This window comes from Hetaerina americana, unplaced genomic scaffold (assembly GCF_022747635.1).
Source record: "Hetaerina americana unplaced genomic scaffold, ioHetAmer1.1.p SCAF_11, whole genome shotgun sequence".
Taxonomy (NCBI): Eukaryota; Metazoa; Arthropoda; class Insecta; order Odonata; family Calopterygidae; genus Hetaerina; species Hetaerina americana.
Window position 1 is genome coordinate 6968117 of NW_027286181.1, and position 24705 is coordinate 6992821.

Here is a 24705-nt window from a genome sequence, read left to right on the forward strand (position 1 = left end):
AGTGGCGGACGGAGCTTGTGTCTTAATCGTCATCCTAAACTCTGGAAATATTTGTTCCACTTCATTCACTACGAATGCCTAAAGATCACCAAAATCTTGTTCTTGAAAACAAAAAAATAAGATCCATTAGGGAACATCGAATCGATTTTACGGCGAAGACAGTTTTAGATCATAAAACACGCTGGTAGTATCTCATCCATCACCTTATAATTTCAAGAACGTGTTGAAATGTTGAAAAGAGTTGAGACATCAAAAAAGGTCGAGAGAAACTTACAAGTTTTAAATTTAAAAATTGGAGCTAAGAAATGTTTGAGTAGATTAAATTACGCATTGAATAATTTAATTTTAAAATCATTCGTCCAAAGTAAAATATTTTAGATTTATTTAAAAATGACCATTTTAAATCATTAAAAACGTTTGCCAGGGAGACTGATCTGGATTACGGGCTATACATGCATAGATGATTAACTATATCTCCAATGGTTACTCTTTGATTTCTTCTCCACATAAAACACTGAAATAAAATATTATACAATGTCATTCAAACAGCACAAAGAAGTAACTGAATTATAGTATACCTCACTGTCCTTAACGAGAATCAATTCATTACGATGCTCAAAATAACGCGGCAGAAAAAGTTAAACTGATTGTCCCGAGGCTTGGGGCCAAAGATAAACCGCTGACGCATTGAAGTGTCCTGTGAATCATGAGCATAATCAAAGCATTTCGTTTTTCGGGGAAAACTTGAGATTATTTTTATGAAGTTAATGTGTGCAAATACTTCTCTCCAAATTAGGGTTCGCGATAAAACTAGCAACAAAGGAAAGCAGCATGTTCAGAAAAAATGAAACGCACGTATATTAGCTAAGACCTCCGACAAAATGACCAAATTAATCAATGAATAATTCGTTAATAAGCAACTAAATTATTATAATTTGTTAGGTGACCTCAGGAGCCTCGATGTGTAGCCATACATATTTAACACCTGAGTTGTACTAAATCAAACACGATGACATCGCCCCATTAGAGGCACGCTTTGCAAATTCCACCAAGTTCACTGATCTATCTATGCAAGTCCTATGCTAAGGAATACATGACACTTTTTAAATCCTTGTTGAAACCACTAGGGTATGTTGAAGTCATCATGCCAGAGGCTTTTTTGTCGTTGCAAAAATCATTAGTTTATAACAGCAGGATTTCATAGAGTCATGAATCACCCTGGCGCCACACTTATCTCCAGACGTTAATTAGCACCACTGACCTTGTGCAAATTGTTCCTGATCCTGTTACAGGCACTTCCTCACGCTTTCAAGCCGCGAAATCAACGATCTCCCGCTCTCGCCTCAGCCTCAATAAGAATCCAGAATGTGCAACAATGATGGAGGGGGATGGGAGCGCTTATCACCTTGAGGAGTCCTTCTAAGTAGTTGTTGATTCGCTCGTCAAACACTGGAGTGAGTGATCGAGTTATGTTGATCGCTCAAGGGGATCGATCGATCACTTTTAACGCCTCACGCCAACGCACAATGCGGCAGAAAGAGTGCTTACTGCCCTCGAAGGCATTGGTAGGAAGGAATCTCTCGCGCCACGCACCGGCACGCAGCAATGGTGCGAAATAAGACTCCGACAGCAACGTACGCCACTCTTATGCATCACGTCAGCCGCGGTTTCCGGAGCTGGGAGGGAGAGGAAGAGAGTGTGAGAGAGCAAGGCACACACACACACACACATTAAGTCTCGAATACGCCAAATTCCCACATTTCAGCGAAATATATGAGCAAAGTGGGGTCAGCCCCAGATTTTCAACTCATCACGTGCCGTTCCTCTTAATTAACTGATTTTTCGGAGACTACTTTAAAGGCCTCTTCATGATTAAGACTTCGTCGTAAAAAGAAACGAAGTATTGGTGCAAGTTTAAATCCTCGTTTTTAGAAGATTAATCAGTTATCATCAACGTTTCTCGTAATTCTTGTGATCCATAGGGCTAATACGTGTCCAAGAGGGTAATAAGCATGCGTGCTAATTCAAATTCTACGGGTCTGAGTCGGGCATGGTGATGTTTTGGGTGACTCGATGATCAGCGATCCTTATCGAGATCCCAAGAGTGCATGAACCGAAAGAAATATCAGTTAAGAGGATAAGAGAAGTACAAGATGACTATTTTTGACTTTCCGCGCCATCAGGGATTAATTTTTTTTATTACCGTCGATAAATGGAATTATTATGCATTTTAAGTTTATCCTTGGTGAAATGCATGAATTTTAGGTATTCATAATCAAATTTTCACCGCACGTAGCCATTAGTCTTCAGTGCGGTATGATCTTCATCCTTATTGTTCTATGATTCGATCAGCCACTCGAAATTCACCGCACGGGGTGTCCGTACAGCAATCGAGAAAATAATGTGTAGGACATCTGTGAAGGTGAGATATGATTAATTTGTAGATGCTGGGCACTCTCTTTGCATTATCGTCTTGAGTTGTGTTGGATAAAATCGAAGTCTATCTGTTCCGCAACAGGTACATCCATTTATCTCATTATTTACTTATCTACTTTATATAATAACGCAGGTCTTGATTTTCTCGATGTCTTAAGTAAAATCACATGTTCTATATGCCCTTGAGAATTTTAATCTGAGTTAAAATTGAGTCTTCATGGTCCAAAGACTCCCTTTCCAGATAACGTAGCAATTGATGGATGCGGCGTGTCCTTTCGTGGTAGTTTTGTGCAACACGGTCCCCCTTACCTATGCATTGTGTTCAATTCCTCAATCAATGTTTTTAAGATCGCTTCCAAACTAGTGCAGCATACCCGGCGTAGGGTCCATTTTAATGTTTATTTCGCTTTTTCATCGATGCATGACCAACTTCACTTTTCACAAATTTTAGCTTCGTTAAAGAGGCTCAATCTAAGAGTCTTCTCCCAGATTTCGGATCGACGGGTCGGTAACACCTTAGTACTGTACAAATACATAGTAGCAACGCTCATGTAATCGTTGCTCGTTTGGTCTTTCTCCTTTCTATGAAGTGCGCCGCCGTACATTTTCTGCTGTTCAATCCTAGAAACCACTGTGGCAGTGAATAAATAATGGAGAGGCATAGAGTAAGAGATAATTACGATAACTCGATGTTGGGATAGCCCCATCTATGGATAAAAGCGGAGGTCACAAGGTTTTACACTTAAATTGAGAACGGAGAAAACAATAGCTAATACCAAATGTCTTCGCGACTCCTGCTTTGCAACCTGTTATGCTCCCGGGGCCCGTCGACTTCTTCCGCTTCTAGGACCTGGTTAGCTTACCAAAAGAGAAAAGGTAGCGTGAGATTGGCCATTGCCAAATGCATTCTGAAGAGCGCGCACGTGTATAATGAATATGAGAACACAACGAATGTATGGGAGCTTATTTAAATTCTTTCTAAGTTATATTCCACCGAATGTTTCCGACGAAATTTTCTTGAAATCATCCATTACTCTCACATAGGGTACGACTTCCAGTGTTGAGTTCGGGATTTTTTTCTCTCGCTTTCTGATACAAGGGGATATTTTAAATACCAGAAATCATTGTCAGTCAGTCGTAGTGCGCACCTTTTCAACCAATCGCTGACAATATAGTCACCCTCGAAAATTAATCGCCGGCGCATATTTAAATGACATTCCTCAGTGAAGTATAAAATAGCCATTAATATTAAATTTTAATGTAATAGCAAATACTGAAAAATGATTAAAATAGAAGGCCTTATTTTGACTGCAAGGTGGAATTCTATTCCTTTTTAGTGTGTGAAGGACAGCCACAACCAAGCTGTAACCATATTTATCACAATGCTCGAAAGTGCATTCTCATTATTGGAAAAGGCACATTTCACCGTATAACTTACCTTCGCTATACACCAAAGAACATATTGATAAAGTAAAAAGTGCCAGAGTGGTACATCGCTATGTGTTATGATGTGGCGATCTCTTATTGCCAAGAAATAATGAGCACAAGATTATAATTCACCCTTCGTGAACAAGGGAAAGTCCAGTTTGAGTCATGCATATTGTCTTTAACCTTGTCATTCAATATCTCAATATTGTCCTGCGAACATAAAACGAGGTGTATTTATCAGAAGATAAATATAATAAACCTTTAATATTACTTGGCTTTTCTCACTTCAAAGGTAAAATCTCACAAATTTCGCATTTCAATACTTCTACATCAGCTGACCTTTTGCCGATTTAAAAAAATTGATATCTTTCAAGATACTCGCGTACAAATCACCTGAGTATCTTGATGAATTCATATATATGTATCGCGAAGGAAGGGAAAAATTTTCCCAGTTGGTTCCTTTCGGAGAAACGACTTTTTAGTAATAAAATAAAATAAAAGAAAATTAAATTCAGCGGGTGGTGTATGTATATGTGTGTGTATATATATTTATATACATAATATTAAATTATATATATATATATAAATATATATATATATATAAAGAATATATTTATTAATTTAAATTAAATGAATGGACGCTTATTACTTGTAATATGTCATTTCCTTTCAATGGAGGTAATCTAAATCATAGTTAGCATAAATTGAATAAATGAAAAACTCCAATAGCCGTAAATAGTTTACCTTTCAAAACAAAATACAAATGAGATTATTTGGCTAACGCCGATCTTTTCCCTTTCCTTATTTACCATTTACCCTTTGACGTGTAGCGTTAGCCAAATAATCTCATTTGCATATTGTTTTGAAAAGTAAACTATTTACGGCTATTGGAGGTTTTCATTTATTCAATACTACTAGCCGTAAGAGCTCAATTCTATCAGTATAGTGAGCATATTTTCCTGTTATTGTGCTAGCAGTATTGTTATGATTGTATAAGAGGATACGTTAAGTTGGTAGGACTGGCATTACAGATGAGGTCTAGGAAAACATGAATGAAATTGACGCCTTTTTCATATTTCTGTGCAGCAACATTTCCGTTTGATTTACACTTGTGGTCCATAGCCGTTTCACAACTCACATGAATTTTGTTCCCGACTATTACTCTTGCGCTCAACAAAAATTCACAATCACGAAAATGGTGGGAAATAAATGATAGATTTGAACAAGAAAAAGCAAATGCAGTTTTGAATCTTATTTATGCGGCTTTAAATGACCAGTCGACAAATCCATGCAAACACTCAATGATCGCATTTTCAAAAATTTAAAAACCATGCTTACGGAAAATTAAATGGTCATCTTGCATAGTGTGAATGACAATTAGTGCAATCTATCTTCGAGTATACGAGTATATAATTGAAATAAGGACCTTTGAACATAGAATTGAAGGACAAATGGCCACGACCTCCATTCCGTGCGTCTGATTCCATTCACTCCGCGAACGAGGGGAATACATTAATCCCATCTGAATCCCTCTGTTCTCTGGCCAACGAAGCCTATGCAAGAAAAATTTAGCCGCTGTCACTTTGAGCAACTGAGATTTTTGCATAATAAAATTGTCATTACCGAACTTTCTCCTTAACTTTGTTCCCAAAGACGACATTTGAATACGAGGAAATGTTGTCGCGGACACCCTACCTAATCACAAGACGTTCCATTATCACGTCAGAAAATATCAAAAATTGAAAATTCATAACTCCTTGTATTTATTTTATACCTCAAAGTCGCTTCTGTCACCTAACCCTAACACCACCGAATGGAGGACAGATATTTCCAATTGCATTCCGCCCTCCTGAGTATATGGGTCACGTATGCATTGCTATGCCGTCGAGAGGGAAGCCTCACAGCTGAAATGGAGGGCGAAGGGAGGACGGGAGGGCAAGGCGAACCGCGATTCGCCACCCTCCTCTCGGACAAACGAGGGACGGGCGGTCGTGCACTTGGAGGGGCGAAGTTGAGGACAAGAAGAGTGATTACGAACACAAATACAACAGCAAGCGGTGCCTCTCCCTTAAAGCCAGCTCTCTTATCACGATACGGAATTTATGATGGACATCCGAAATACCTGTACAACGGGTATCACGCTCGAATTACCCATTTTTCCCATTATCTCTCCGCCACTGTTCTGAAAGTCCACTTAAAAAAACTGGCCATGTCAATGAAAATACTAAAGCGTTAACCGGATGTGTGTACATGATATCGCTATTCACTAGTTTCAATGCCTACACTTAATTTACAGAAAATTTATTCGCTTCTCGAAGAGATAGGTACATGCATAACTATGCATAGATCGGCAAGCTCGAAAAACTGGGAGTAAATTCCGGTTTACCAGAAGGATTTATTAACAACGTGAAAGAGTGACACGGTATATGCGTAGCATAGCGCGAGGTGCATTCGACTGTTTCCTGATAGGCCTCGAATTCAAATCCCGAATTTTGCTTCCAGCTTCAACTTGAGCCTTCCGATATTCTAGGCAGCAGAGCTTTCATGGAAACCACAATCGGTTCAGTGAAATGAACTAGCCTCTCGCGTCCGGAATATTTGAATTTCAGACTGCAATGCCTATTAAGAGGTGTGAACTCTACCCTCACTTAAGAATAAATGCACGCCCTCGCAAGTTGCAGGGTAGTGAGTACGTATAGATGAATAGATTTGACATGCAATGCTTTTCACTGAAATAGATAGAGAACATTAAACGGAGTCGATTCCAACGTTATTCAATACTTTGTCCATAAAATTAAAAAATCTTACCAGAGTGGCACCAGTGGAAAGAAACATAAGATTTGGTTATTTGATAATACAAAAAATCCATTAGTTTGTGTGAATTTATGCGTGAGATGTATATCCTTATAAAATAATATTCTAATGCTTATACCATAAATAATTTTGAGAATTTGTAACATTCGTAACAATTCAAATACTGTTTTCACGTACGATATGTTTCAATACTTAGGAACAGTCTATCAAGTCCTTTTGTGTACTATTAGGTACCCGAATATGTAGTGTGGTTGGTGGAACAGATTTCCCAGACGGGTTTTCGAAACATCAGTCGGGGAACTCGCCGGCAATCGAAGTTTTGTTGGAGAAGCTATTCAACCTGTCGTTGGTGACTGAAAATTTTCCGAAGAGCACGAACCTCTTTCGTAAAAAAGGGCAAAGACGAGACAGCCGGAGAACTGGTGACCGATCACGTTTTCATCCCTTGTGCTCGGGGCCCTGATAGCCCAACTTCTAGCCAAGGTGGTCACCTCGTCGGAAAGGGGAAACTGAACATGGATTCCCTTTTGCTGATGTGCCCGCTTCTCAAGAATGCACCCATTAGGTTTCGGATCTTATCTAATACCAAACCCGCTCGACCCAAATACGAGAACCCTGAGTCTACCAACGGTCGAGAAAACTTCGATGCATATATATGCTCTAATTGTACTCTTATTACCTCTTTGAGCAAATCTTCTTGGGTAACACTACTAACGGTGGTTCGAACTGAACTCATAAGTACATGTTCTCTCTGAATACATTGTCTATTCCAGCCCACATGTACGAATGGAAGACAGTTGCGGAGAAAAAAAGATAATTTAGAATCGCAAGAAACTAATAAAATTCAATAATGCATGGAGTACACGTAAAATAATATTATATATATATATATATATGAATATATATATGTATATATATGTATATATATATATATATATATATATATATGTGTGTGTGTGTGTGTGTGTGTGTGTGTGTGTGCTGGGACTCAATAAAATCAACAATAAATATATATATATATATATATATATATATATATATATATAACATTTTACTAACCAAGTGATAATTCTCCAAATAATCCATCAAAATTGTTCAAGAATGACTATTTTTCTCTCATGGGAAAACAGAATACTAAGATGATAAACGGAGTGAGTTATGCAATGTAGCATAAATAAACTTTCCCGAAATAACCTAAATAAATTTGCACATATCTTTTAAGCTAATCTGCATGTACATGCATACCTCGGCTTGGGAGGAGAGGATGGTGCTCAGTTCGAATTACATTCAACTTTCCGTGTGCTTCAGGGTACAGTACATTCGGTCATACGGTGTGGCAAATACATACCACGTCAATGTGAAAGGCACGCGGATATGTAAAATCTTGGGCTTTTTCGAGTGGGCCCACAATCGAATATGGACAAGGTGGACGCCACCTGGCAGTCGAGTAACGTTATCAATCGGGCGCTACGCCACTATGGGTGAGCATTTAATGGTGGATCAATAACGGAATTTATACTCCCTTTACAAATCTTTGGGGACCTTCCCAGTGTTCATTACGCTTCCATGCCTCGTAGCAACACTCGACGACAGAACTACTCCCTCTCGATTTGAGTTGAACCTCCTAATGCTCTACCCACCACGCTACCACGCCGAATTTCAGTGACTTCATCCTAAAAGTAAAATCGATTAAATTCTAATCAACTGTTTTAATAAGCATTGTTCATGTTTTTTGGTATTTCTTTAGCGTCCAAAAAACTCAAATTATGACAGCAGCGAATGAATCGTGTTTTGAGAAATGGGCAACAGCAGAGGCTACTCCTGTCATAAAGGAAGATTAGATAAATAAGTTTACATTTATACCTTACCCCGATATACCCGGGGAGGAAATGTGACGGCAGGTGTCATATTGAGAGTAATTAGCGCTATAATTAACTTATAGCATTCGGTATTATTTTATTTGCGGATTGTGCATTGAGTTTTGATGAAGGTGATGACCTTGTTATAATCAAAAATTGTAAAAGGGAAAGATGATTCCTTAAATCTCTTTTTTCGGTAGTCCACTTTCCCTGACTTCTAGTCGTATTCTCTCCTACCAATGTTAAGCGGGACTATTATTATCCCCCTTATGCCAGCGTTAAATATAAAACTTAAGTTTGTTTAGTAGTTTGGTCATGCAAGTAATTTTGATATTTTAGTACCCTGCAAGCCATCACTAGGGTGTGTGGCAGGGGGTGAATACACATCAGACTAATTTTGACCCGAATATGACCCTACCGCGGTCTGAGTATGTTATTCTGATCCAATTTATGTTAGAACTTCAATCTGTAATGTAACCTTCGCTCCGTGAGTGATTCCCAGCCTAGCTGCTCTAATTTTTTTGGATACGCAACTAAATTTATCATAATAGCGTTTTACAAATATAGCTCCTCCACACTATCCAATTCGGCAATTAATCCAACTTCGTAAGGATCCCATATACGTACTCGCAGCATATTCTAAATGAGTCCTAACCAGCGAAAGATAACATTTCTCTTTTACCTTTTGATCACATTTACTCAATACTCTACTAATAAATCCTAATTATTGTTACCTAATTAATCCTCGTGTTATCAGTGACTTCAAGTAACTTTCGATGACTTCGCGTCTTCATGTTGGGTCCACGTGTGTCTTTACCAGAACGATCTACTTTGATTGGCAATGCCGGTATTGCTCTCCAGTTTACTCTGTTACCCTCTTCATATGCTCACTTATTTGTAATCCTTAAAATAAATATCCTAAGATGCCTTCTCTTACACGTTCCCTGTCGTAAATCCTTCCCTTTAGTGCTACATTTAAATACATCTGTCGATGGCATCATTCGGTTTTGCATTAAGACTCCAAGACAGACACGACTACCGAAATCAATAGATCTAAGACCAGGCTTTTGGATTTTATCTCAAATGGAGGGTTTCTCACAACAGGACTCTAGAAGGACGAAGTGCATTCCAGAGCATTGAGCTCCTCACTCGTTTTCCTCCCGGCCTGAAACCAGGGGTCACAATGATACCGTGAGCCTCCAAGACGCAAGGCAAACTTCAAGATAACGCCGAGTGTTATCAACGCGTTCGTTGACTCACTCTTTCCACCGTGACCATGAGCGATATTAATCATCCTGTCGCGTTCCTGGACAAAGAGAAACGTTCAGCGCGAAAATAACAGGAAAATCTGAAACCCCAAAGAATTAGCTCGTGGCAATCTCGCTTGCTCTTGTTTTGAGGCTCGGAAAACCAAGTTGCATTACGATCATGTGCGTTATATTCTCCTAATCAGGAATAATGACGTTAAATCCCTTAAGGGAGCAGCTTCAGAAAATTTATTTGAGGGGAAACTGCGGGCGTCGTGAAGCAAGCTCGAGGACATTGCGTTACATTCTAGGAAAACTTCCCACATTTCGGATTTGATGTTTTAAGTGTCTTCTATCATTATGATTTAATTTAAGCTCCACAATTCTCCCATGATGCCACTGAACGAGACATGTGGAAACAAGAAAAAAAAATCCACTGCAAGGAAGTGAATCGAAATCATATTTGTATTTAGTCCCTACTAATATCCAAATTCCCAAGTCATGATATATTATTGTACCAGTTACGGAGGAGTCAGATGTAAAAATCAAGGAATATCATTTTGAAAAACAAACATCTTCAGATACACGTTAACTCTGTCACAATTCTGAATTAATAATTCATGCCTCTCAGGTTTCCTTAGCTCAAGTGATGCAAGTCTTTTTTATGTGTCGTTGGTATATTGCAAGAGTTCTTTGCAATAACTCTCCTATGAAGAAGATGATCTTTAAGGCATTAGAACAAGTTGGAATATGCTTTCATACTTCATTTTTAATTGTGATAAAAAACTATTAATCACGAAAGCCTCTCAATCGATTAAAAAAAAGAAAATTTTCAAGATAGATGGTCACCAGAGAAGTCTGTATATCTTGTGATAAGATACCCCATGAAAACAGGAATATTAAAAAAACAAGCTTTTAAATATTTTCCGACATGTCTTTCATAAGTAGTACAAAGCGAGTGATACCATATTTGATAAATATTTCATTAAGCATCCGGAGAGTTCATTGTTCGTAAAATAGCTAATATTACGGTGAAAAATGGCTTATAGGTTCTCATTACAAATTATCATATTCAAATAATTTCGATTCTATATCTCTGGCGTTTTATGCACGAGCTCTACTGATTAGAAATTTTCACCAAATTGAATGACTTCCTTCGTTTAAATTTTTTTGGTGGATTGAAATTGTCCACAGAAAGATTTTTATAATCCCTATGTCAAAATGAATATGCAAAAGCAATGAAAGGGGCACCTGAAAAAGAGGCTGTTCATTTCAGCTTGCTTCGTGTCACAGAACTCTTCATTGCGCATTTGAACACTCCCATTCTATGTATTGGTATTTGATTTTGGTCGAATCGTTGCTGGATGTGAGTGCACTGGCAATGCTCTTAAAAACATCTCATCTAAGCTAAATGGCGTCCAACAACTGGTGCTGAAACATGAAAATGCTCAACTTTCTATAATTACCCATTTTGAAACAAATAAAGGGAATGTGTGACCAAGCCGGTTTGACGCATTATGTGGCGATTGATATTAAAGCAATTTTCAGTCCTTTGTCGCAACTTGCAGCGATATTTTATTTTTAATCACCAAGTTTGGTGGCAAACCTGTTCACGGTCAAATGTGTTTTCTCCTTTTGCTTCAACATCGTTATGACCTTGAAGTAAAATGGGAATTGTATTTATATATTTAAAACCATAAACACACTAATAAACCCGAAGGTCGGTTTGGTAGGTGATGATTTTCATAGAGTTCACCCAGTACTAAGCCCGACGGCGCGGGAAATTCACATATCAGGGCACATAGCTTGTAAGGAGATGAGAGGGTGCCCAAATAGGCTTGCGACTCCCGCGACCCATATATATATACACATTACACATTATATATATACACATTACACATACATTACACAGTAATCAACCCGAAGGTTGGTTTAGTAGATGATGGTAGAGATCACCCAGTACTAAGCCCTATACGGCGTGTGAAAATTCACACATCAGGGTAGGGGGGCCAGTTCCTTTCCCTGTGCCGGTTATGGTTTCCCAGGAAGACTTGGTACCCGAAATATCACTTTAGCTTGGGTGGAGCTGCAGGTGCCCAGAGTGCCTTGCCCGGGAATCGAACCCGGGACCCTCCGGTCAGCCAACGCTCTACCCACTGGACTACCGCGACCATATATATATATATATATATATATATATATATATATATATATATATATATATATATATATATAAAATTTATTTATTTACGTGTGTGAGAGTATTCCAGATTCAACAAAACATGAAATCATAAATTTACGACGAATTCATCTTTATATTAACATATATTATTATTGGTTTTACATACATCTATATGAAACAAACTGAAAAATATTATTATAACAATGAATATAACTACCCACCCTAATCTTTAGCATATGTCATAAAGCTATCGAAAAACGAGTAAAAGAAGTTTATGTGCTAATATCCTCAAAAGGAAGATAGTTCTGGCAGAAGAGGACTAAAAAGCCTCGACTGCCATTATAAAGTCGTACTTAACATACGAATGAGACCAACCCGTGTATGGCAAAATTAGCCTTCCCCTTTCGTGTCAACACTTGAATGACTATTACAGCTCGCACTACTCTCATTAACTTTACATTAATGTTACGATTTTGAAGAATATTAGTAATAAAAGAAAGGATAAAATGAAATCATCAACCAAACGTAGGGTTGGTTGAAACAAAACGAAGGGTAACTATCGTCAAAATGTCAACTTGGCCTAAGAAATGGCGCCTGTAAGTATTCAATGTCATAGAATGAGGCCGAGCTCATGGGCGAGATGAAATTAACTCCCCGTCTCACCGCGCAGGTCTTCGGGTCCAGAGGGTGCTGACCTCGGCACCGTGGGGGCCTCAGAGGAAGAAGGGCGAGGCGCCGCCGACGCAGGCGATCGTCTCCGGCGGCGATAATTTCGCAGCCGGGGGCGGAGAGGGCGAGGTGGCTGTGGGCAGCGGCGGCGGAGGAGGGGGGGTCTCCGAGACGGACCTCTACCTTCTTGGGGCCATCGAGAAGCTCGCCAAGAAGGTGGAAAGGTTGGAGCAGCGACTGCTCAGAACCGAGGAAGCGCTCTACTACGTCATGGATGGACAACAGAAGCCGCAAGGTGAGATAAGCGTTCCTTGCCCTTGCTCTACTGTCGTCGGGGCGGGGCTCACTTGGAGACGGAGCGGGGAGTGAAAGAGAGATTTGGCTTATCTTTAAGAGAAAAGTGATTGTCGCGCGTAGCGACAGGGAGGTGTGCGCACATAGTTAAATGTAAAAGAGAAAGAGAGCGAGACGGTACTGGTCTCGGAGTGCGGCCTTGAAGATAGCGGCTTGCCGCGCTCAAGCGTATACGCACTTATTCAGAAAATCCAGAGAGAAACGCCGACACGGAGCATTCGCCGGCGCGCTTTCCTATGCAAGTATATTTACTTAATTGCGTGAACTCGCCATGACACAAACTATGCAGCAGATGACGTATACGCTACACAACGCTGGTGTGACATTTAGAATATGCTGGTATATTATGGGATCCTCACGAAGTTGGATTGATTGCAGAGTTGGATCGCGTACAGCATGGAGGAGCTAGACTGGTAAAACGCTCTTTTGATAAACTTAGTAGCGTATCCAAAATATTAGAGCAGCTAGGCTGGGAATCACTCACGGAGCGAAGGTTAAATTATATATTGAAACCTTGCATAAATTGGAAGGGAGTCTCATTATCAGTGATGTTGGAAATTAATTATTGCCCCCAACGTACTACGGTAAGAGAGAACATGCCAATAAAATTAGAGAGATAAATTATAGAACAGATAGATTTACGATGTCTAGATTTAAGATGTCTAGATTTAAGATTTCATTTTTGCCTCGAAAGATAAGGGATCAGAATAACACTATCCGACCGTGGAAGGAGTAAAAATATTCGAGTCAAAATTAGTACTGTGCGTATTCACCCTCTGCCACATACCCTAGCGATGACTTGCAGGGAAATAAAACATATTTTTTAAATTATTTAAATTTATAGGGATCCATAATCAAAAATACGGTTGAATGGAAGGTTAGATTGATTTACACTACCAACTCATCCGAATGGCAATAATGAGGTCCGAGTTGAAATCCGATTAAAGCAAAACGATGTTTCCATGGCGATCATGTATGAACATCATTTGATCAACGGAAATTAATCGGCCGAATATGGCCTCAGCGGCACATAATTCCGGCAATGAGTACGGCCGGCCATTAGATTGGGGCGTGTAGAAGTACATTTGAATTTGATATTTGTTGGTATGTCATCTCTTGTTTCTTAAATGCATCACTGGCATGAGTCAATTCCTTATAGAACCACGCATATTTTTTATGCATTTTTTCAAACTGCTTTCTATCTTCAGGATAAACAACATTCTACACATCTGCTGGGTATATAATAACAAAAAAGCTAATTTCAGTCATTTGAAGTTTTTTCTGAGGGCAGAAAATACATCGATTTAGAGTTTTGAATTATGACTACCAAATGCGTTTTCCATACTTTGGAACGAAGTTTTTCATAACAAACATGAATGATCTCAGTCTGAATAAATTTTCGCGCTCGTCCAAATCAATATCACTATCTAGTAACGACATTATCAAGCATACGAGAAATAAGTATGTGTCGTAGAAATAAGCATGTGTCTAACGGATTGTTCCATCATACGGAAAGTTTCGTCTTGATCGCAAAAAGATCGAGATATAAACAAAGGAGTAATGAATAATATTCAAACTGAATCCATAAGTTCGGAGGTTTTTCCACAAAGGGGTTACTGGTGTTGACTAATGGGCCTCTCGATTACTAATTCCGCCGCAGACAAAAAAGTATGAAAAATTCATAAACATTGATGTCATAATTCTCGGTCGATCAGATTATTATTATTTTCCTAATAAATTCTCCGACGAGATAATATCCTACGCATTGGAAACGATAGTTTACATTCCCGATAGTTTTATTCGGAAGACAATGTGATAACTTCGGTTAAATAACATTCACTTCATAAAGCTATTGTTCCGTAGATCAACGTCGTATTAGCGGCAAATAGACCGGTTACCTTTCGCGAATAATGCACAGGCCGATTCGCTCCAAGTTCAAGGGTTTCGAAATTCCCTTCAGATAGGAATGGTATGCCCATCAGGTAATGAATCTTCCTGAAATAAGTTCACGCCGCGATAATACCTCGACCGTCGGAGCGCCTTGGAAATATAACGACGTGGAGCACAGAATGAATAATAAAAAAAAGTTAAATTAAAAATTCCGAAGAGAGCCATTAAGATTCCAATCTATCTGACGCCCGACAACAATAAATATCCCTCATCGCATCGCGCATCTGCACAAACATTGCGTCACGGGTCACTTTTTAACCGCCACCCACACCAGTAGGAATTTTTGTTTGGCCGCATATCCCCATGCCTGGTAGATAAAAAAAACCTTCTTACCATTTTTACAACTAATCTTTTTAATAGTTCACTGATAGCCGTGCATGGTTACCAGCCAATTCCATTTACAGCTTCACTATCACTATCGCATTTACGGCGATTGTTCACCATGATGCTAAATACGCCTCCCTCCGCACACCAAGTTGAGCCCGTCTGGGCGATCCACATACTCCGATGAAGTCGTCGAATATGACAGGAGGGATGGGGATGGATGTTCGGTGAGCAGGGGAAGAGAATAGGCACGCTGGCAGGTAAGAAGGAACGCGGAAGAAATGTAGGTGGATCTGAAAATGATCAGCGCTAACTGTGACGGTGCCTAATGTGAAGCAAACTACTGTGTATCAGTGCCTGTTTCTTTGGGGAACCACCACACTGTGTAATGCTGGATCCATCAAAACCTTATCTACGATTGATTGAATTATTATAATGATAATCCTTGACACCACCCACATGTCTTATGCACTACATGCATTTAATATTCACCGTTTTTATTAATGACTGCGGTTTTTTGCATCAATTATATTCTCTGACAACCTAATTATGGGTTACACTCTTACGAATTTAGTGTTCAGTAAAAATGAACATTTTTCCCGATTTTATTATTCTGATCATCAAGAAAACTCAAATAGTATCACAGAATCTTTGAATCCGGATTTGAATATTTCCATCAGACATATTTCATAGTGGCCGTTCTCATTGTGTACAAAATTCAATACCACTGCTACAGTTGAACGTTTCAATCCGTTTAAATTACTACGAAGTGAGCGTTATAAAATCATAATATAATTGTGGGTTGCACTAGGACAAAGCCTTTTTTAATGGTGAATTGCGAATTGCAGCCGTCTGCCTTTATATTTATATTTATATTTATATTTATATATATATATATATATATACATACATACATGAAATAATAAACGCAGTAATCAACCCTATGGCCGGTTTAGTTGGTGATGGTGGAGTTCACCCAGTACTATGACTACACCGCCGCCAACGGCGTGTGAAATTCACAAATCAGGGTAGGGGGGTCAGTTCCTTTCCTTGTGCCTGTTATGGTTTCCCAGGAAGATCTGGTACCCGAAAAATCACATAGCTGCAGGTGCCATGAGGGGCTTGCCCTGGAATCGAACCCGGGCCCTCCGGTAAGAAGTCCAACGCTCTAATCCTGGACTACCGCGACCCATATATATATATATATATATATATATATATATATATATATATATATATATATATATATATACACACATATATATATATATACACACATATATATATATATACACATATATATATATATATATATATATATATATATATATATATATATATATATATATATATATATAGATAATACGGAAACACTCACACGAGCAGTATAATAATGGGACGGCAAAATAGAACACAAATAAAATAACCAGTGTTTTGCTCTTAGCATCCTAGAATCCCTACCCGATTCAGCCACCAATATAGAGGTGAGAACTCGAGAATCCGCGTATATGTTAGCTTTCCGATCTTTCAAAATTTCCACCCTTAACCGCCATCTTTAATATCCCTCCCAGCATTCCCTGCACCACACCTCTCCTTCCCGAGAGAGTGAGTAAACGGAGTTCGTTTTTCGGTAATTTCCCATTTCGAAATTCACTTTTATCTTTATCACCCATGTCATCTCGGTCGATACCAAATGACTCAATTCGCTGTTGTCAACGTATTTTTCCGAGTGCAATGACCCCACCTGCGACAAATTACTCAATGCTCGGGGACACAGTAAATAATGGACAAACTCAACAAAACTACAGTATTGATAACCATTGAATTCAATGGGTTACATAAATAACTACCTCAAAAATATTAAATCCTTGAATGCAGTATCTAAACCCAAGAACAGAATATTAGTAAAATGTCAGCTGGTAAAAATCATTAAGTTTTGATCAATTTAAGTACAAAAGATTTCAAAATTGAATTTTTTCATATGCCATCAAATATAAGGCATGACATAATTTAAGTTTACTATTCTTCATTTGCACGTCAAAATTCCATCGCTAATCTTCCTTAGCCAAACAGGTTAGCGTAGCGACACTTTCTCACTTTTCCAATGCAACAAAGAAAAAGCACACCACTATGGAATTCCACTTTATCACACAAAATAAAATCAGAGTGAACACCTAAGCTTTGAAGATAAGTACGTATAATTTATTTACCTGAAGCACCCAGATAATATTCAGCTTAAGCGAAGGGAAATGTATAGCCATGTCCGCGAGTAGCATTATTGACTTATGTCTGATAATATACACCACTATGAGCTCCACTATCGTCTTGAAATGAATATTCATTTTATCGTTGTGACCCATGTATTTTTCTCTTCACGCATTCTCACGAATGTATCGAAAGAGCGCCAAATGGTATGGTAGATAAGCGAAAAAGGTTCATTATGAGAATGAAATGGATATATGATACACTGCGGACACCTCAAATTTCAAGAAGTTCTAAGAGAATATGCATCGCATTTCAAATACACATAAAATATAAATAAATACAAACATATTATAGAATCAAATACTTTGCTTCGAATAAAATGAAGGGCCAATCCTCTTTACGGAGAGCGAACAGTTTTGAAGTTGACTTCTCTTTGGTAACAGCCAGACGTGAAAAAAATAAAATGCCTTATTCACGATATATTTTTTGGTAATATTTTTGGATCAACACGGTCAAAGTAATAGAGACGTAAGGAGAAGGACTGCGCTAGGCAAAGAGGCTTTAACAAGGAGGGAGTTGATGACAGGGACGTTAAGTAAGGATATTAAGAAAAGCCACGTCAAAACTTTGATATGGAGCGTAGCTATGTACGGCGCGGAAACGTGGTCATTGAAGCAGGAGGATAGACGTAGACTGGAGGCTTTTAAAATGTGGGTTTGGAGAAGAATGGAGAAGGTGAAATGGACAGAGAAGAAAACAAATGAGGAAGTACTTGGTATTGTGGGCGAAGAGAGGGGTTTGTTGGGAGAAATCCTGTGGAGGCAGGGAAAATGGATGAAGGGGGTATTGACTGGCAGTGGGATGCTGAAAACTGTAATAGAGGGGAGAATGTTAGGCAAACGAGGAAAGGGAAGGAACAGGATAGGGATATTGGACGGGATGAAGGGAGGATGGAATCACTCAGAGATGAAGAGGGACCTGATGTAGAGTAAGATGCTGGATTGTGTTTTCTTAGGAGTCACAAAATATTTTTTCATAGTTGTGTCCATCCAAAACTTACCTTAACCGGTGGATTACTTTATAATAAATAATAATTCGCTCCATAGGAAAAGCTTTATTTCAGAAAAACGTTAATTTTTCAACATTTTAATTTATTTACGCGACATATTTTTTAAACTCAGGAACTTAAACAATAGGAATTGCATTCAATCTAAGAAAACAATATATTAAATTAAGTGGCTCTAGTTAACTTCTTTGCCATTGTGAGACTTCCTAAAGAGCGCTAAAAATTTAAATTTTTTGCTGTGACAGAGCTCGTTTGAGCAACTGCATGCGTTTTAATCGATGCGATCGCGGAAATCTAAAGTTTTCAAAATTAAAATTTCTCTTTAGAGTTTTCTGTCCCCTTTTCATGATTTATATAGGGAAAGAAGAATAGGTTTGCCGTTCAAAATTTTTCTTATTATCCACGCAATGCTTTCTTAGATGCGATCTTCAAGACCAAAGATGGGTTAAAACATTAAAATAGAAATTTCCAATTTTCAGAGATTTTTTTACCCTATAGGATCCATTTAACCTCCAAAACCATACAAATTTGGCGTGAGGGTAAATGGCTTTACCCACGTAAGTTGCCTTCCTAATAATCTTCATGGAGCCGACGAAAAATTAAATGGAGGTAATGCACGTCAGCCTACCTGTCCTATATTTTTAAGGCCTTTCGAGATGATCTTGAATATTTAAAACTGTCACTTTGTAATCAAAATGAAAATTGGTCTTTGGTATTAATTGAATCAGTCTCATAGTTTTATATGAACCCACTGATATTTATAACTTGCAGTAGAAATGTAGTTTACGAAGTTTAAATCAATTTTCGGTCCTTGCATCTATTAATTGAGGATATTTTTTCCGCTTGAATCGTGGAAGACAACTAAGAAAAGTATCATGGGAACGTCAGCGATCATCTTTTCTCTGATTCCGTTTGGAAGTGCTTGCAGGTCGGTAGTTAGGTATCTGAGTCAGTGGGGGTGCCTCGATAACAATAGCCATTTCGCACCACTTAAAGAGCCCAAAGAGAATGCATCATATCCTTAGTACTTAAAGAGAAATCGGACGTATCCATAAAAAATACTATAAACATATTCAAATATTATACTGTTATGAGATTAAAAATACCAGTTTTTTTAACAATATTATTAAGTTTCCGACGTTCTCCGGGTTATCTTCAAGAATATGGGATAGGTCATCTGCTACGCTCAGCATTAATTCCTGTGAATTCAGTGTTTTCTTACCCGTTTTTATTTTATAACGAACCGCAGCATTTTTTCAACAGAGATTACCCTCTTTATCTTAGGATTCTTTAATACGCTACATCACATTCCTAGCCTCGATAATTTGCACCTATTCTAGCAAACGTTTCTCCCACATTACCATGGCCTTGACACTAAAGCCTTTTTAATTTATCATATCTTCCTTCCCATCTGCACCAAAAACTGTATTTACTACACGAACGAGTGAGAAATTAACAGCACCTCCATAAGTAGAGACACAGCGCTTTCTTGTTTTAATTTACGAGTAGTTTTGCTTCTACAAGAGAATTTCGAGTCTTTGGAAATTTTATTTTACTTTAGAAACAAGTTGTGTAATTTCATCAATTACATTCCATATTACTTTCCGCCATTCAAAACAAAGTTCTTGCTGATTTTTATCTTTCCACATTAAAGTGGAATTTCATAGAGTTAAGGCACCTTTGTATAGCCAACATTATTCTTACTCATTTCCTTATTGGAAATCGTCCTAGCTATTCCAGCATCTGAAATTGGCGATTTTACTTTAACTTTATGTCTCACTCGAAATCAGAGTTACCCATTCCAGCGAAAAGTATTAGGGTATGTGTATATAACATGTACACATGTCAAATTACCAACATCTCCTTAAATTGCTTGAAAATAATGCTTAGTTAATTAGAATCAATTACTTGAGTTTCTTAAATTGATCATCTTAACTCTTACGAAGTCAAGTATCCCTAATTTAAAAAAATTCATTTTATAATTAATATATTACCATATAGAGCATTGATCTACTGACCGGAGGGCCCGGGTTCCCTCCCGGGCAAGCCTATCTGGGCACCTGCAGCTCCACCCATGCTACGTATGTGATTTTTCGGGTACCAGATCTTCCTGGGAAACCAACACAGGGAAAGGAACTGTCCCCTACACAGATGTGTGAATTTCACCCGCCGTTAGGCTTAGTACTGGGTGAACTCTACAATCATCTAAAAAACCGACCTTCGAATTGATTACTGCCTTGGTGGTTTATATTACAATAATGACATGCGTAGGGCACAGATTTCACTTCCAAGGTCCCTGAAAATATTAAGCAACGCCAAAATTACTTCATCAAAGAAGTCATTTTGGTGCCGTTACGATTGGGCAAGTAAGCATAGATCGTTAACATTACTGAAGTAAATTTAAGGTCGAAATGAGATAAGATGCATCAATTTTATAAAGGATTTTATAAAGCAAGGCATTTAGCAAGTGGCATTTAGCTCATGCAATGAATTGTAATTGTTTTAAAGGGAATTTTGACTCCTTGGATCATATATCAACGTTCGTGCAAGTCCTACTACACAGAAATCAGTGCATGGCAAAAAGCATTCATACGCTAGGGAGGGGGAGCGGAGTCTTAAAAGACCCTTCGTACCTGAATGGTTGGAGTTAACACGGCGAGCTCATCACCAACCATTTTCAGGATCGGCTTAATGAAAAAATTAGGATTACCCAGCTTACACGCATATTATTAGTATCTTATTATTATCGATAATGGACCGGTTAAGGTAGGTTTTTGATGGCCACCCGCTATCGAACGGTACAGCGACAAATGAAGAATTACTTTCACTCTCGCAAGATGCATAAATCTATTGAATTTATAAATTCGTCAATTTTATTTTGTTGTACAATTTCTAATTACTTTTTCACAAAAAAGTTTATATGCATTAAATATAACATGAAATCTGTAGCAATAAATAAGTCAATGATATGAATAAATAGAACGACACATGGTTATATATTATACTTGGACTCTACCGTAAGGACGAAGTCGGGAACTGTCCATGGCTCCAAAGAGCGAGGGGCGAGCCTGGCGCCATCTAGGGCGGTGACTGCCTTGATGCAAAATTGAGGAGACACTTTGAGGGATGGGGTAGGGGAGCCAAAAGAAGTTCAACCATAATACGGTCGAGCCCGCCGTCGGCCCTGGATGGAGAACACAGGGGCGGGCGGTGACCGCCCGGGACCCCAAAAAACCTCGAGCTTGCCCTTGAGAATATTGGGAGCTCAAAAAGATACAAAAAAAGAGATCATTCTCATGGAGGAATAAATGCAAGCTTTATGATTCATAAATGTATCGTTTAGGTTCATCGGGAAGGTTGAAAAAAAATTCACCCAGTCGATTTCGTTTGTAAGTCAATGTTATCAACACTTATATGCATGGCTGAGGGACTTTGAGACTTATAAGACCTTTTCTTGGAATACCAAAATTTAAGTACCACGGTATTGTGCATTTCAGCGTGAACTATGCAAGGAAACATTCAAAATTATTACCACAAGTCAAAGAAAATTACGAAGTTTTCTACCGAAAGATTTTACGAATAACCTCATTGTTGCTATTGGCAAGCGAAGAATTTGCATGCGTAATTTTCCTTTAAGTGTACTATCAAGGGAATATTTGCTTCGTCCGATTCGAACAGAAGACTCAAGAAACATCCGCCACCCTCTTTCTAAGAAGGATACGTAAAATAAACGTGGTTATATCAAATAATGATATCCCTTTCCAGTTTATTTTGAAATTCGTTAGCGCTGAAATGGAATCTAAATAAGGACGAATAAATCATGTTTTTTTTTAATGTTGACCCTTACGATACAAATATTTTGGTAATACAGCATCATTAAAATTCTTACTCGTTCTAATTTCTGCATGCCAATCACGCATTTGACGACTGATCATTTGCATATTACGCTTCTTAGGTCAAAGTAGTTGAAGCTAATACATTTGGGAGGCTGCATTTTTCAAAATAACGCGCTGTCACATTTTCACTAAACATAATCTAGAAGAAACTTTTCAAATTAAGTTTTCCACCAAGTAGCATGCTTATAATTTGTATTTGTGAGCAAATGACCTTTTGCTTATCACAAGTTATGACTTGATGAAGTAATGATTTCCGCCAGTAAATTTTTACGCTATCTTGCTTCATAGATGGAATCTAGGAAGTTTATGAATTTCGACTATTTTAATTAATGGTAATTTGATTTAAACATCAGCATTTTTAGATGTAACAGTGCTAATTTATAGCTAAAATATTCAGTCATAACTTATCCAAAACCGTAGTAATAAACCTTATTTTGATGAATGAGCGTGGAAATACGATTAAATCCAATTAAACCCATAGGTACGCGAAATTAACACATTCGGGAAAGTGGGGCCAGTTCCATTCTCTTTTACACGTAATGCTTTCCACATGGCTCTCGTGCCTAGAAATCCATACATTATTCGATCATTAGACATTTCAAGAAATCAACAGAAATCCGCAAGTTCTTAAATGATTTTCCGAATTGCAGAAACCCATATTACTCTCTTTAAATGGATTAAACCCAGAACACCCAATTATCAAAGGAAAAAACGGTTGAAAGAGTTTGGACTTGAGTCTCTTTGGGACGGAAATTCATTTCTCGATCGGAGCTACGTGGGTGAGGATAGAATTTCATTTTTACCGCATGCTGTTATTCCTTTTTCTTCCGCAGCATCATACGTGGGCGTCGCCCCCTGCCGGGAAGGTTTCATCCGGGCGGGCCGCAACTGTTACCTCTTCGGAAGGCGGCCCGTGGACTGGAAGTCGGCGAACACGGAGTGCCGGAAGGCGGGGGCCCTGCCTGCTGAGCTGGAGACCACGGAGGAAGGGTCCGCTGTGGCGTCCACGATCACCAGTCGCACGGATCTGCGAGGTGAGAATGTCAACCGGTCTCCGGCCAGAGAGCCATACTCAACGGGACTGGCTCGGGGAGGTCCCTTATCGCCCACCCACCTCCTCCCGCGAGGAGTCAAAACGGAGAGAATAGGCGAGAGGGAGAGAAAAAACAACACTGTCTACGCTCCGCATCACTCACTGATAGCGTTCACTTGACCCGATCCCATCGAATCGATAACCGAAAACGGGTCCTCTCCGATCTCGAATTCACCGGTTGCTGCGGATGCACCAATGACGGAAAATCGTCGACCGCCAAGTGAATTTCTCCCTTTCGTCTCAACGGGAATGTCGGTGTTTGATCGTGCTTCCCGAACAGCGCGCTGCAAAAGCTCCCTCGTAATAAAAACGTGCCGATGCAATCTTTTCAGTCTTCAGATTCTTTCCGATCGCCTCCCGGTGGAATTGCAGGACCGTCTCCGCGACCGTGAATGGAAAGCCGAAAACGGATCCTCGCGGTCCGACACGGGGGAAGGGAGGGGGAAGAAAGAAGTGAGGAGAGGGACAATAGGTGCCGAAAGCAGCACGGAAATGTGTACACGGTCGAGTGAGTCTAAAATTTTTCTTCCTTTTCTAGTTTATCTGCAGGTCGTTATCACCATGAAAGATTTGCGTCCATTGATTCGTTTAGTGGCACTCTAACATAAGAGCAATGTAATGAGGTGATAATGGCACCTTAAAGAATACAGTATCAACGACCCAGAGCGAACATTACGAGTGATCAAGGAGTAAGGGGGGGAGGGAAGAGCAGAAGTGAGCCTTCACCAGTTACCTCCTTCTCCAATGAGAGCAGGCAATTGGTTCTCTAAATGCCCGTGAAAGGCGAGCGAGACAATAGACTCGTCGAGTGGGATCAATTAGCTAATTTATTAGTGCTTCGCAAAATGCGGCACGGCGGTCTGAGTCTAGGCATCCGTGAGGCAGAACAGGCGCCTTGCGAGAGCCGTAGGGCCGGTGTAGATCCCATGGCAACGATAGACTCCTCTCACTTGATCTCGGTTGAAAGGATACAGCTAAGCGTTTAGCATTATTAACCAGATGCTTCCTTGGAGTCGTTTACCCGTCGGTCACGGAAAGAGAATGACAGCTATCCATAGTGATCCGAATCTGCACGGGTGGGTCACGAGAGCGTTGGCACATCAGGAAAATCTTATTTATTTGTACAAAAATGAGAACGAATTGCATTCATAGCAATCTGCTCGTCGTTTTCCACATGAATCT

General features: G+C 39.1%; 2 protein-coding genes across 4 annotated transcripts in view; one reads left to right on the top strand and one right to left on the bottom strand.

Moving 5' to 3' along the window:
• Positions 1 to 1576, bottom strand: part of LOC139700901 (E3 ubiquitin-protein ligase MARCHF8-like) — a 62370-nt gene extending 60794 nt beyond the window's left edge. Inside the window, exon 1 of one of the 3 annotated variants that reach the window (XM_071599352.1) lies at positions 1262 to 1576. The gene's annotated coding sequence lies outside the window, so the exon portion shown is untranslated. The remainder of the gene's footprint in view (positions 1 to 1261) is intronic. The other 2 variants (XM_071599350.1, XM_071599351.1) reach the window with 2 other exon arrangements.
• The window catches only part of LOC139701072 (uncharacterized), a 41320-nt gene that overhangs the window by 11511 nt on the left and 5104 nt on the right, over positions 1 to 24705 (top strand). Inside the window, exons 5-6 of the mRNA XM_071599647.1 lie at positions 12637 to 12930; positions 23264 to 23464. Coding sequence (XP_071455748.1) covers positions 12637 to 12930; positions 23264 to 23464 — 495 coding nt within the window. The remainder of the gene's footprint in view (positions 1 to 12636; positions 12931 to 23263; positions 23465 to 24705) is intronic.